Source organism: Cynocephalus volans, chromosome 7 (genome assembly GCF_027409185.1).
Source record: "Cynocephalus volans isolate mCynVol1 chromosome 7, mCynVol1.pri, whole genome shotgun sequence".
Lineage (NCBI taxonomy): Eukaryota > Metazoa > Chordata > Mammalia > Dermoptera > Cynocephalidae > Cynocephalus > Cynocephalus volans.
In genome coordinates, this window is record NC_084466.1 from 1555044 (window position 1) to 1567716 (window position 12673).

Genomic DNA, 12673 nt, shown 5'->3' on the forward strand with positions numbered 1-12673 from the left:
TGCAGATGGAGATGTCGAGTCCTCTGTGGCATTACCAAGAGTCATGGGGACACTATTTGTGTAATTTTTTCCTCATGTTTCCGGTAACATCTGACCACTTGGAACACAGCTGTGCTGCAAATGCACGCTTCTTGTCCTCCAGGATAAGGGGCATCTCTTCCAGCTAAGTCAGGGGAAACACTCCAGCAGAAGGCAAAGCAGCAGCTTAAGAACACGAAGACACTGGCTCTGAGGCCACACGCTCTGACACACAGGTGAGCACCCTTGGCCATGTGCATGCACTAGGACAGCCCAGTTCGTCTGTGTGGGGCTCGAGGAAGTGGCACCGCACTCCCTGCACCACGGTGGCGGCAGGTGGAGAAGGGGCCCTGCCGCTGGCTCTCTCCATGCTTAGGAAGCTCCAATGCCCAGCTCCCTGACCGGACGGATCCCCCCCCCACTGAGGGCCCTCCGGAATTGTATTGGGCCAGGAACAGACAGGCAATGTTGGGCACAGCCAGCTCCTCAGGCTGGGATGTGAAGGGCACACACTCCTGGACTATGCCCATGGACTCAGGTGTGTCTCTGCAGCCCACCTGCCCTATCTCCTAGTCCCTAGGATGTACTAACTTCTGAAATATACAAACTGGACATGTCTGTAACACAGACATGACTCCCATGTGCAGACACCCAGAACCAAGGTCGATACCAAGCCATGGCCAGAAAGGACAGCACCTCATGGCACTGGTGCTGCAGGTCCACAGAGCTGAGCCGCTGGCTGGGCACAGGCCAGCAGAGAACTGGGCATGGGAACAAGCCACGCTGAGCAGGAGTGACCTGAAGCTGGAGCAGCTGCCCCGGGATACGACTCCAGAAAAACAGTCTGTGACCAAGACTCTCAGCCACTCGTGGAAGAGTGGAGACTGGGGCCATCCCGACCAGCCTGATTCAGAGCCCGTTGCTGGCACCCCTGGGATTCCCAGCCAACACTCGCGTGTTCTCAGATGCAGCGTAGAGAGAGAACTGTAGTCCAGGTGGCATCATGATGCACTCCTGAAGAGTGACATTCTTTTCCTAGAAAAATCATGTTCTATGGCTCCCGACTCACATCAGCGGTGTGTGTGTGAACGCCTTGACTTTCCCACGTCTCACCTTGCCGACTCCTCTTCACCTAGTGCAGGACATGCACACCTGCAGCCTCAGGACTGGCTCAGAGGGAGCCTTTGACGTAGAAATATCCAAGGATATGGCAGAACGCAGTCTGCAAAGAACGAGAGCAGACAGCGCTTGGCACCGGCATTAAACCTGCTTTTCCAGTTTGTGAATCAGCGTAGAGACCCCCGGCAGCGCACAGCGGGGGCGCGATCAAGCACAGAGATCTGCCCCATGGGCAGATGGCTGGGTGCTGGCGCTGTGCAGCTGTGGCTGGCCGTCCATGCCAGTACCAGGAAGCGCTCTCATGACACCTGGAGAAGAGTCAGTGATATAAAATGACATGGAAAGCCAAGCACAACACAAGGTGTCCCAGAAACGGCCATGTCCTGGTGGAAAAACAGGGATCACTCAAGCGGCTCCAAAGAAGCATAAAGTTACCACTTTCCTTTTTCCCTTCCTGAGTCAGGTATCACACATATCGATTACATCTCGCCCTGGGTGGGGTGAACATCAGCAGAGCGTGTCCCCGAAAAGTCAGATCCCGTGTCTCTCTTTAAACAGGAGCACCCGAGGCAGACAAGGACAGGTCTTCCTGGAGTGGGGAGAGGCACCGCTGGGTGGCCAGCCCCTCGCTGTTCAGGGCCGAGACCCGGCTCTGACGGCTGCGTCCCACCCTCCAGTGACGAGCCCCAGAAAGAAACACAAGCTGTCGGCTGGCTGCCGCGGCTCCTGGCCTGTCACCCCACCCAACAGGTGGTAAAATCAGCACAATGAGAGTCCCTCTCGGGGAGGTACTAGGTCCACTTGGAGAACAATTTGCTTAATTAAATGTTCAAACTTCTCTTAAAACTCACTGAGGCGGTGGCTGGTTTCAGATGGCGTGGTAGTCCCCTCTCATAAGCACACAGCGCCTCCTAGGGGCCCTAGGAAACTTGCAGACGTGTCGTTGGATGGGATGTGCTGACGGCGTGATCCTCGGACCTACATTCTTATGTGATCCAGCTCCTCGTCTAGCTCCTCGAGGGAAACGGAGGTTATTTGTGGAGACTCCAGGTGCAGCCACATCATCAACACTGTGGTCTTCGTGGTTCAGATGCAACCAAAGGCCATCTGTGAGGCACAGTGGGAGGAGGCTCTGTGGATGACGGACACGTTGCTTCCAAGGACTGTGGTCCTCACCATGGGGCCACGGGGCAGGGTCTTCACACACACCTCGGGTGTTCATGGGAAAAGTCACAAGACGAGAAGGTGGACAAGGCATCTGGTGCCCCCTGATGCCTTTATCGGGGATGATCCTCAGTGGCTACACTCTCAGCACAGCCTCTCCCCAGCGCCAGGTACTGCGCCCTGCACTTGGGCAGGGCTCGTGACATCTGAACTTGTCCTCAGACACTGCCCCCCAATCCCACTGTCTGAGGGCAGCCCTCTTTTTCCAGGTGTCGTGGGCCACACTCACGTGTGTCGTCTTATGTCTTATGACCTGTTCTTGTCCACAATGCCACTGCCTAGAGGTGATCCCACGGGACTCAGTGGAACCGTGTGTGTAAGGAACCAGCTTAAGAGACAGGGCGCTCCCGGAGCAGCCACGGGCCCAGGTGAGGCTGCTTCTCCAGCACACGGAGCACAGATCCTCAAACAGCAGCTCACAGGATGTCACTCACAGGTAAGCCGTCTCACAGGTGTGCACCACAGGCAAGCCTTCTCACAGGTGTACACCACAGGTAAGCTGTCTCACAGGTGTATCCTCACAGGTAAGATGTCTCATAGGTATATACTCATAGGTAAGCCGTCTCACAGGTGTATCCTCACAGGCAAGCCGTCTCACAGGTGTATCCTCACAGGTAAGCCGTCTCACAGTTGTATACCACAGGTAAGCTGTCTCACAGGTGTATCCTCACAGGTAAGCCGTCTCACAGGTGCATCCTCACAGGTAAGCTGTCTCACAGGTGTACACTACAGGTAAGCCATCTCACAGGTGTATCCTCATAGGTGCGCCGTCTCACAGGTGCATCCTCACAGGTGCGCCGTCTCACAGGTGTACACCACAGGTAAGCCGTCTCACAGGTGCATCCTCACAGGTAAGCCGTCTCACAGGTGCATCCTCACAGGTAAGCCGTCTCACAGGTAAGCCGTCTCACAGGTGCATCCTCACAGGTAAGCCGTCTCACAGGTATATCCTCACAGGTAGGCTGTCGGCACCCTCATGGTCTTAGAAGAGGTAGTGCTGGTCCCGATCAGAAGGTCAGAGCAACTGGTTAAGAGCCTCCCCTTGTTTACTCCACGTTGAACTGGAGTCTGTTTGGTTCCAGGCAGTGGCTGCGTTTGGCTGACTGCCAGGTGTCTTGCCAAAGAGACAAACGCAGCCTGGTACTGTCTAGTTTAGGAACAACAGAGAATAAGATGCCACCGCAAAAGCACGTGTAGTTACTGCAGGTAACGGTGTTCACTGAGCTCCGCGCAGCAGGCCGCGATGAGCGCAGCACTGAGAAAAGCGTAGGTTCTGGGCTCAGGACGCTCACAGTCCAGCAGGGGCTGGAGATGAACGACGACCCCAACACAGGGCAATGCCGGTGTGTAACCACAAAGCTGAGGACAGGGAAAGGCTGCCCAGCCAGGCGCTGTCGAGCTATCCTCAGAAAGGCCCAATGGGCGGGGGCGCTTTCCATGTGGACAAGACCATGCCAGGCAGGAGGACAGCCTGGGACCCTGTGGGGGACGATACGCAGTCTGCTCTGTGATGCTGGGGGCAGCCTGGGGACAAAAGCTTGGAAGGCAGGTGAGGAGCTGCTTCCTGACACGGTGAACCCTAAGTGAGAAGGCTCTGTGGGGGCTGTGAGCACCTGGGCGCTCAGAAGACCAGGTGGCAGCAGGTGACTGGAGGGCAGAAAGAGGCAGGTGGGAGCCCTGGGAAGCAGTGGTGGTTGTGGGACAACTCCAAGCAGAAGTGGGTGGGGGACCATTGGAGACAGGACCTGCAGGCCACAGGTGACAGAGCCTTCGAGCCCTGGGTGCTGGGGGAGAAACAGAAGCCCCTAGTGGGCTATGGGTTCCAGAACCTGGGGCTCACGTGGGTGCTGGGCGGGACCACAGGGCAGGACGTCACTGCCGAAGTGGGCACTAAGTGGCGGGGGTCCCCTCAGGGAGAGGCTGAGGAAGGCTCGGTGGCACCTGCCTGGGCAGGAGAGGGGACTTGGCCATGAGGGAGCCCTCAGGACACAGACGGCCACAGGGCGAGTGAGGGGAACAGAGCCAGAAACCGTGATGCACAAGGTGTGCACACAGAGGTGAGCAGGAACTCGCCAGTGTCAAAGGCAATGACCGTGAGTGCCACACCGTTTACATTCTGAGGGTCCTAAGCACAAACTAGAGCGCGATGTCCTCAAACAGAGACACATTGCCAAGGCAACCAGCCAATGCACCCACTCACCTTACTTAGTATTTTGAACATTGCTGTAGACATATTTGCAAACCCACGTTATCTTTTCCTAAAAAATGGTTATTTAAAAATACGATCTATGTTATTTAGATACACATAGAGAAAAGCAATGGGGACTAAATGTATAATTTTCAATATTAAAATGATCCCAACTCGACTTCACGAGGAGGCACAAAGCAAGTGTGTTGTTTACCTGGCCCAGGACTTGTTCCTAAGCATTTAGAGAAAGGTCTACTTTTTTGTAATAAAAAATTATTATTATGGAAGAATTTATCTATACTTCAAAAATAAAATCCTCAATCCTTAAAGCTCCTGAAGAATTCAGCCATTGGAATATAAACACAATCACCGCGTATAATTAAAGAAATCGAGGAAAAAGGAAATTTCTACCTGTAGCAGATTTTACGATTACACTCATTCTCCTTCTTACTGAGTCAAAACTCAAGATTTCCAGCAATTCAAACCTAAAAGGAAACGTGAACAGCGTTAACGCCCACCTGGGTCTGCACACTATGAATTCTGGAACCGCCGGACTTGCCGCAGCGGAGTGACGGGGCAGCCCGGTGGCACCCACACCCATGGTGTCTGGATGTGGCGGTGGAGGGACGGCAGGGTGGGGTCCAGCTCACATAAACCCTAAGAACTGCAAAGAACACTGAGACTTAGGCAGCTCGTGCGGTATTACCACGAGGAGACTCTGACAGTGCAGCAACCCCAGCACGACCTCTGGAAACGGCTCGTGGCTTAGGACTGGGCAGAAGTGCAGAAGGGGCTTCTGTGGCCCCAGGTCAGGCAGCACAGTGGTGTGTGCCTGAGTGTCAGCAGTGACCCCGCTGCCTTCCCCACTGGAAACCAGAAGCCCTGATGGCACGTAAGTCACTGCCCTTCAGGGTGACCCTGCCCCCAGCACTGCTGGGAAGAGCCAGCTGGGGACCCAGGAGCCACCCCCAAAGTCTAGGGCTCCGCTCACTCCCACTGTCCTGGCAGCTCAGTTTTGTTAAGAGCAGGACTTTAAAATCTAGCCTTTCTGAGGCCATCACCACCAAATCTTGTGCTCTTTACCACCTCTTTCTATCCATGACTGCACCCTCATGCCCATTTACAGAGGAGACACATGCCAGCCAGCCTCCCACATCAAAACTCAAGGCATGTCATTTGTCTCAGGGACAAGCAATGTGAGACTGAGACGGTCCCTGAAGACTGAAAGTGTGTGGTCACTAAGGACGTGAAAAGTAAAACAATGGACACTATGTCGGTCGCTCAAAAGCACAACTGTGAGACTGTTTCCGAGAGGACACTGTTCTGTGGCAGGAGGGCTGGCACCCTACGACACGGTTGCATGGCCTCCTCCAGAGGGGCCTGGACAGGTCAGAACATTCTAGAAGGCTTGAGAACTCTTGCAGTGAAACCTGGTTTTAGGGGCTTAACCCAAAACATTTGATGATGAAACTGTTTTTCACTGAACACCAGTTTATATATCTAAGGCCAACAATCCACAGCTCTCCAGAATGTTCCAGTGACACTCTCGGGGTTGACAATGGAAGAAGGGCGAGCGAGTTGTGGGAGGAACAGAGAGAATGTGTTCTCTCGGTAAAGACCACGCTGCGCTCACATCCTAGTTCGCTGTGTGGTGCAACTTACCTCTCAACATCATTGTCCCTGTTTAGTATCTCCATATAGTTGTCTTTTAGCCTCAGGTATGTAAAACCAAGTCTGCAAACGAGAAGGCAAATCTAGCGGTTAATTAATTTGAAATTTTGATATTCCTCTTTCATAGAATATTTCTGTTTTACATTTCAGTAAAGCTTTCTTTTCGAAACAGAAATACTATCAGTAAAAGTTTGCAAACTGCATTATAAAGTCATGAAGTCATAATACTGAATTCATTCACCATCTCAAAAGATTCTCCAGGAACAACAGAATTCCCAGCTCGCCCGACCCTCCCAGCACAACAGTGACGCACATTCCTGCTGGTGTTCACGGTTTTCAGAGAGCGGTGGCAGTCACCGAATTGCAATCCCCATTTCTATTAACATTCTACTCACTGATGAGTGGGCTTTTTAGTTGTTGTTGTTTAGTAGAGAGCAGAATGACAGAATAAGGGGACCCCTCGAGACTGTCTTTCTCAGGCCGACCTTCTCATTTTGCTGACGAGGAAACAGGCCCAAAGCAGGCAGTTTAACCAGCGTGTGCAGAGCCCTGACCTGGGCAGCCCCTCCTTCTCCTCGTCTGAGCTCAGCACCCTCCCAGGGCCGCGTGAGCACCTGCTGGGTGCCAAGACAAACATGGTGTGACTCTGGACTCGCAGAGTTCACAGATGAACAGGGAGACGCGGGAGCTGTGGGAATGTGGGCAAAGGGGTCTGCCTCTCCCTCCCCAGGCAGGAGCTGGCGGGCTGCAGAAAACGCTGTTCAGAAGTGGCGCATCTAAGAGGACGAGTCGGAACAGACTGTCCTAATGTCTAACATCTATGACCAAATGTGGTTTAATTCCTGAGCATGTTTTCCGAGAAGAGATAACGCTAGCTTTGGGAAACCTCACCTGTGCAGGTGTGGGTTTATATACTAATAAAGGCCCATAGTGGTATCATTTACATGTCTGTGCCACCATGCAAACTGCACAGGAAAAACAGCTGGTTTCCTCAACAATGAAAACGTTGCTTTAATTAGACAAGAGGTGTTAAAATGTTTTCCCTTCATTCAGTCCTTGAAGGCAACGCCGCGGCAGTGAGGGGAGGAGATTTAGTACCCTTCTAGCTACATAAGAATTGCGAGCTGTGAGAACTTGAAAAAGGTTTCCCTGACTTGAAATCACGCCGTGCATCTGGAGCACCTATGAAGCCCTATCTCACGAGGCAGCGAGAACTCCAGGTAGGACATCTTCAGGGAGGTGCAAATAGCACAGTCAACACAATACGACACAAAGAAAATGCTGCTACTGTAAGAAAACCTCAGTGCACAGCTTCAGCTCGCTCCACACTGGTCACTTTGGGGCAGTGGCTGACACCTGGGCCTCTGTTTTCTAAGCTGTTTGAGGAAGATTATGTTACAGGATGGATGGGATCATTTGCATCTTAAACGCCCGATTATTTGGAATGAGATGGCAGGAGGAAAACCACCCATAAAAAGAGTGACAAAGACCATTCCCTGGGGATAAGCTGTGGCTTACCGCGAGGTGACACACCTCGAACAGGGTCAAGAGGAAGTCCGAGGCCGAGGCAGCCCTGCTACGCCCCACGCCGCAGCAGACACGTGAGGCACAGTGTGGCAGAGAAGGGGACGTTTCCAAGTGTGAGCCCAGGATCTGGGGCTGGAAAGGGACTGAGTCCAATGGTGGGCACGTGGCTCACATTCTGAAACCCAAACACAACTGCAGTGCCGACCTACCTCTGTACGCCTTCGACGAGTGCCACCTCGTCAGGAGAGGATGAAATGTACACACAGGATTTCCCTGAGTCCGGTGACTTTTGGGGGCTGTCCACGCTGTCCTCGTCATCTTTCACCTGCACAGTGTGGCAGAGACAGAGTGCCCGGAAAAATAGCTCCTCACGCTCCTGCAAAAATGCAGCCCAAGACAACAATCTGTGGCATCCGTGCTTAAAAATGGAAGGAAAAGAAGCAAAAGATGATAAACACGCAGGGGCATCCGTCTGTACGCAGTGACGGGTGCCTTTCAGGAGGTTAGGGATCCCAGCGCTGCCTTTGCTGGTTACGGAGCAGCAGCATCTGTGTCTACTCGTCCTCCTCAAGTACTTCTATGGTAATTAATGTTAACGTTAGTGGCTGATGGAGACTGAATGACGTGGCGGTTTATGCAGAAGTGATACTTTTAGAAACTGAAGAGGCATCACTTGGAGCATGCTCAAAAGTGACGAACACCACTCAGTGTTTGGGAAAGTAATTGCGAAGGAGTCACACACGTGCAGTAAACACAGACGTTCACACACGGCCTGCACTCGGCTGCACCGCTGCCCCTGGTAGCGACATTGTCCTAACAACAGCCTGTATCACACTAGATGTGACCCTCAGAGCACCTGCATGCACGTACACCGCAAAATTCAATATTAAAACAACCTATGAAGCAGGAGCTATTCCCTCACTCTCCAGCTGCAGAAATGAAAGTTTAGGAAGGTGAGGTGATGGGTCAAGATCAAAGCAGGCCCACTCGGACCCCAGTGCTGCTGTGGAATGCGGCTGCCATCGCTGGATGCTCACTGCAGTCCCCAGGAGATTCCGGGGAATTCTAAGTGCAGCTGAGGCGGGGGAGCCCTGCTGTGAAGCTCCAGGAAGGGCGCGATTGACACCAGATGTATGTGTGTGCCTGTGCATGTGCTTGAGTGCGTGCAGACTGGTTTCATGCCTGTGCACGTGTGTGAGCGCATGCAGACTGGGCATGAGTGCCTGTGCACATGCATGAGTGCATGCAGAAGACTGTGTATGTGCACGTGTGGGTGTGTGCACGCACAGGGGCTGTGCACACTCACTCTACTTGTGGCACACCGTTTGCCCTGCTTTTCCAGATTTTTATATTCGATTCTAATGGGGACATCACTGACTAGACTCACCCTGTGGGGAGCCTGGAACACGCTGTGTACCTGACCATTCCTCTCGTTGAGGCCCCTAGAGGTCCCTGCTCTTCCTGGACACCCCGAAGGCGACGGGCCGTGCGCCACAGCTGCCTCCCCCATGCGCACCTGCTGCTGCCACACATGCACACCCACCCTCGCGGGCAGCTGCCACCTACCCTGCTGCTGACGCCCGGGGAGGAGTCAATCATGTCGATGCCCGAGGCATTTGGCAGGACCTGCCCATTGCAGACGACGTGCGGCACGTAGACGTGGCCCTCGATGCAGCACTCCTTGAACTCCATGTTGTTCTCTGTGAGCGTGCCCGTCTTGTCCGTGAAGACGTACTCCACCTGTGGTGTGGCAAGCTGGTGAGGGGCGCTGGGGCTGCCGGCCCAGATGCACAGCCTCCGTCGGGACTTAACACAGATGGGTTCCTAAGGGTTCGCCCAGACCCAGCACTTCCCAGGCGGAGCTACGAGGGGTGCCTGCTCCACCCTCCCTCGCACTGGAGCCTCGCAGGATCTGCAGTCCCCAGAGATGTGACGGGGGTGGCCCTGGCTATCCTCACACCAGTGACAGTTTCACGTTTCTCTGAATGTGAAGCATGAAGGGGCATGGGCTCCCGGCCCCACGATGGAGGCACTGGACGAGCCAGGGCACCATTTGTTTGGGAAGAAAGAGATGCGGAGAGAGGTCCTGAATCTCATTTAACAGTAAAAAATCAAGTTTACAGACAGGATGAACTCATTCTATAAAGTCTTGGAGGTCAGAACTCATCATATCACATGAGGTTTAGAAGCAAAACCCTAACAGATAAACAGAAAAATTTCAGAAAGAAAACATGACACGTGTCAAAGATACAGCTAGTTTTAAACCCTAAATTTAGGTGAACTCAGAGGTTATGTATTCACTGTGAATAACTGAAAGAATGCAGGACATTCTGGAATGTGCCATAAGACCCTGAGCTTGGCACTGGGCATGCATGGACCTCCCCCAGCCCAAGGCTGGTGGCCCATGGGGTGAGGGTCTGGCACACATCCTCAGAACACAGCAAGGTGAGCTGGAGTGCAGAGTGAGAACAATGTGCAGAGGGGGAAGCAGGGACCACCCCTGACAAACCAGCCGGGTGGTCCCAGTGCACCTGCCCCACCTAGGTCCTTAGGGAATAGCTTCTTACAAACCCCACAGCAGAAAATGCCTTTTCCATTGCGTGCCTGGTTTTAACTAATAAACTATAAACACAAAGTGATACTGTCCTGAAAATACGTTTAAAAAAAAAACCAAAAACTGCCATGCGAAAGCTTGCCCAAAATCCAGCAGAGCCTCTTCCTGGGACGGCACGAGTGGCCTGAAGGAGACCAGGTCTGCGCTCCGACAGCTCCCTGGCACAGATGGCTCAGAGCGAGGGAAGCCACAGTCACGTGAAGCTCCAATTGCTGTCTCCTTAAACGAGCCTGGCACAGATGCCCTGACGCCCGCCTTACACTTTCTGGACTTACTCTGAGTCAGAGGAAGGAACATTTGATAAATCACTGCACACCTTCCTTGCTGTGGATTTTGATATAACTTAGACTATGATATTATTAAACCCTAAAACCATTTTTTAAAAGGGTAAAGTAGATAAAAAGAAAATAACAATTGTTAAATTTATTAACTAGCTTAGCTATAGCCAAATGAGTGATGTATTTCTAGGAACAGTGACCACGACAACTAACGATAATAAGATAATTATAATAGACATTCACCACGCCTTTAGCATGTGCCTAGCACTGGGCACCACCTCACTTAATCCTCACGTCAACTATGCTATGCCCCAGTTTCACAGACATGACAACAAAGGCTTAAAATCTCCAGACACTAATCCAATAGGTTCCGTTAACCAGGGAGGCGAAGAGAACACTGTTTCATTACTACGATACAAGTTTATGGAAGTCTTTGACCTACTTTTCAGATAGTTCACTGTTAATGTATAGAATGCTACTGATTTCTGTATGCTGACTTTGTATTCTGCAAATTTACTGAATTCATGTATTGGTTCTTACAGTTTTCTGGTGGGGTCTTTAGGGTTTTCTCCATATAAGATCACGTCATCTGAAAACAGAGACAACTTGACTTCTTCCTTTATGATTTGGATGCCCTTTATTTCCTCCTCTTGCCTGTTCCTGATCTTAGAGGCAAAGCTTCCAGCTGCTCTCCATTGAGTCCTATTGTCCATGGCCTTGACTATGCTGAGGCACACTCCTTATGTACCTACCTGGCTGAGAGGTTTTAATCATGAAGGACGCTGCATGTTGCTGAAAGCCTCTTCTGCACCTGCTGATGAGATCGTACCCTCCTGTTCTTTGTTATGTTAATGTGACATATCACACTTACTGATTTGCATAGGCTGAACCATCCTGGCATCCAAGGACAAACCCCACTTGGTTATTATGGTGAATGCTCTTTTCAATGTGCTGTTGAGTTTGGTCTGCTAGTATTTTGCTGAGGATTTCTGCATCTACGTTCATGAGAGATATTGGCCCGTGATTTTCCTTTCTTGTAGTGAGACTGCCAACCCTCAGTCAGATGCCAACCCCGGCTGCTCTCATCCTCAGCGACCAGAACAACGGACAGTTCTCGTCGCAGCACGTCTGCAGTCTGCCTGCTCAGCTCAGCCGAAAGCACAACACATTTGAAAGGACTAAAGTTTAGGAGGCAGTGCTGACCCTCGGAGGCAGCTGGTACAGCTTTCTGAGCCTCAGTTTCTCACCTGAGAGATGGAGAGGATCATTCTGACCTCCCAGGACGTGGACAGGACCCATGAGAAATGTGCATGGAGTGATTAGCACCAAATCTCACTAGAAGGGAATGGGGACAGAGACACCTGAGCAGTGGATGAATTTCTATGTCATGTACAAAAGAGCTCAGCTTATCTTGCTGCATACATGACAGAGGGCATCCGCATTCCTCCACACAGACCTCATAGCCAGATGAACCCTTATGTTCTGGGCTTGCCCCTCAGTCCTGACATGGTGGGTCCCCAGCTTAGCCACAATACGGACTGCTCTGTGTCCAGGGGAGTGTGTTAGCCTCCTGGCTGGAGCCTAGTTTCGGTCAGCAAGGAACACCTGTAACACCTAGAAGGACTGGAAGTCCCCTGGGCTACCAAGCCAGAAAGTGGGGAGGGCCAGGGGCCTCAGCCATGCCCCCCGACACCTGCAACCAGTCCCGAGCGTGGGGGCCTCGGGCCTCGGCCATAGCACCCGACGCAACCAGCCCAGTGACAACCACTGAGCCACTACAGGAAACACCACGGGCTCTCCCAAGCTGGGGCGGTGGGGGTCCAAGGGCCTCGGCCACATCCCCCCAACACATGCAACTAGCACAGCAACAACCACTGAGCTGCAGCAAGAAGGGCCCCGGGTTCCCAAGATGGGGTTGTGGGGAGTGAGGGCTTTTGCCACAGCCCCCTGACATCTGCACCCAGCCCAGCAATGACCAAGCCACTGCCGGAAGCCCCCTGGTCTCCCCTGTGGGAATGAGGGGGTGCCACAGGC

At 52.5% G+C, this 12673-nt stretch overlaps 1 protein-coding gene across 4 annotated transcripts in view; it reads right to left on the reverse strand.

The window, feature by feature from the left end:
- Positions 1–12673, reverse strand: part of ATP11A (ATPase phospholipid transporting 11A) — a 163128-nt gene that overhangs the window by 33563 nt on the left and 116892 nt on the right. For all 4 annotated transcript variants that reach the window (XM_063102237.1, XM_063102239.1, XM_063102238.1 and 1 more), the window contains exons 13-16: positions 9314–9487; positions 7957–8123; positions 6212–6283; positions 4961–5034 (exon numbers count right to left, since the gene is read on the reverse strand). In XM_063102237.1, coding sequence (XP_062958307.1) covers positions 4961–5034; positions 6212–6283; positions 7957–8123; positions 9314–9487 — 487 coding nt within the window. The remainder of the gene's footprint in view (positions 1–4960; positions 5035–6211; positions 6284–7956; positions 8124–9313; positions 9488–12673) is intronic.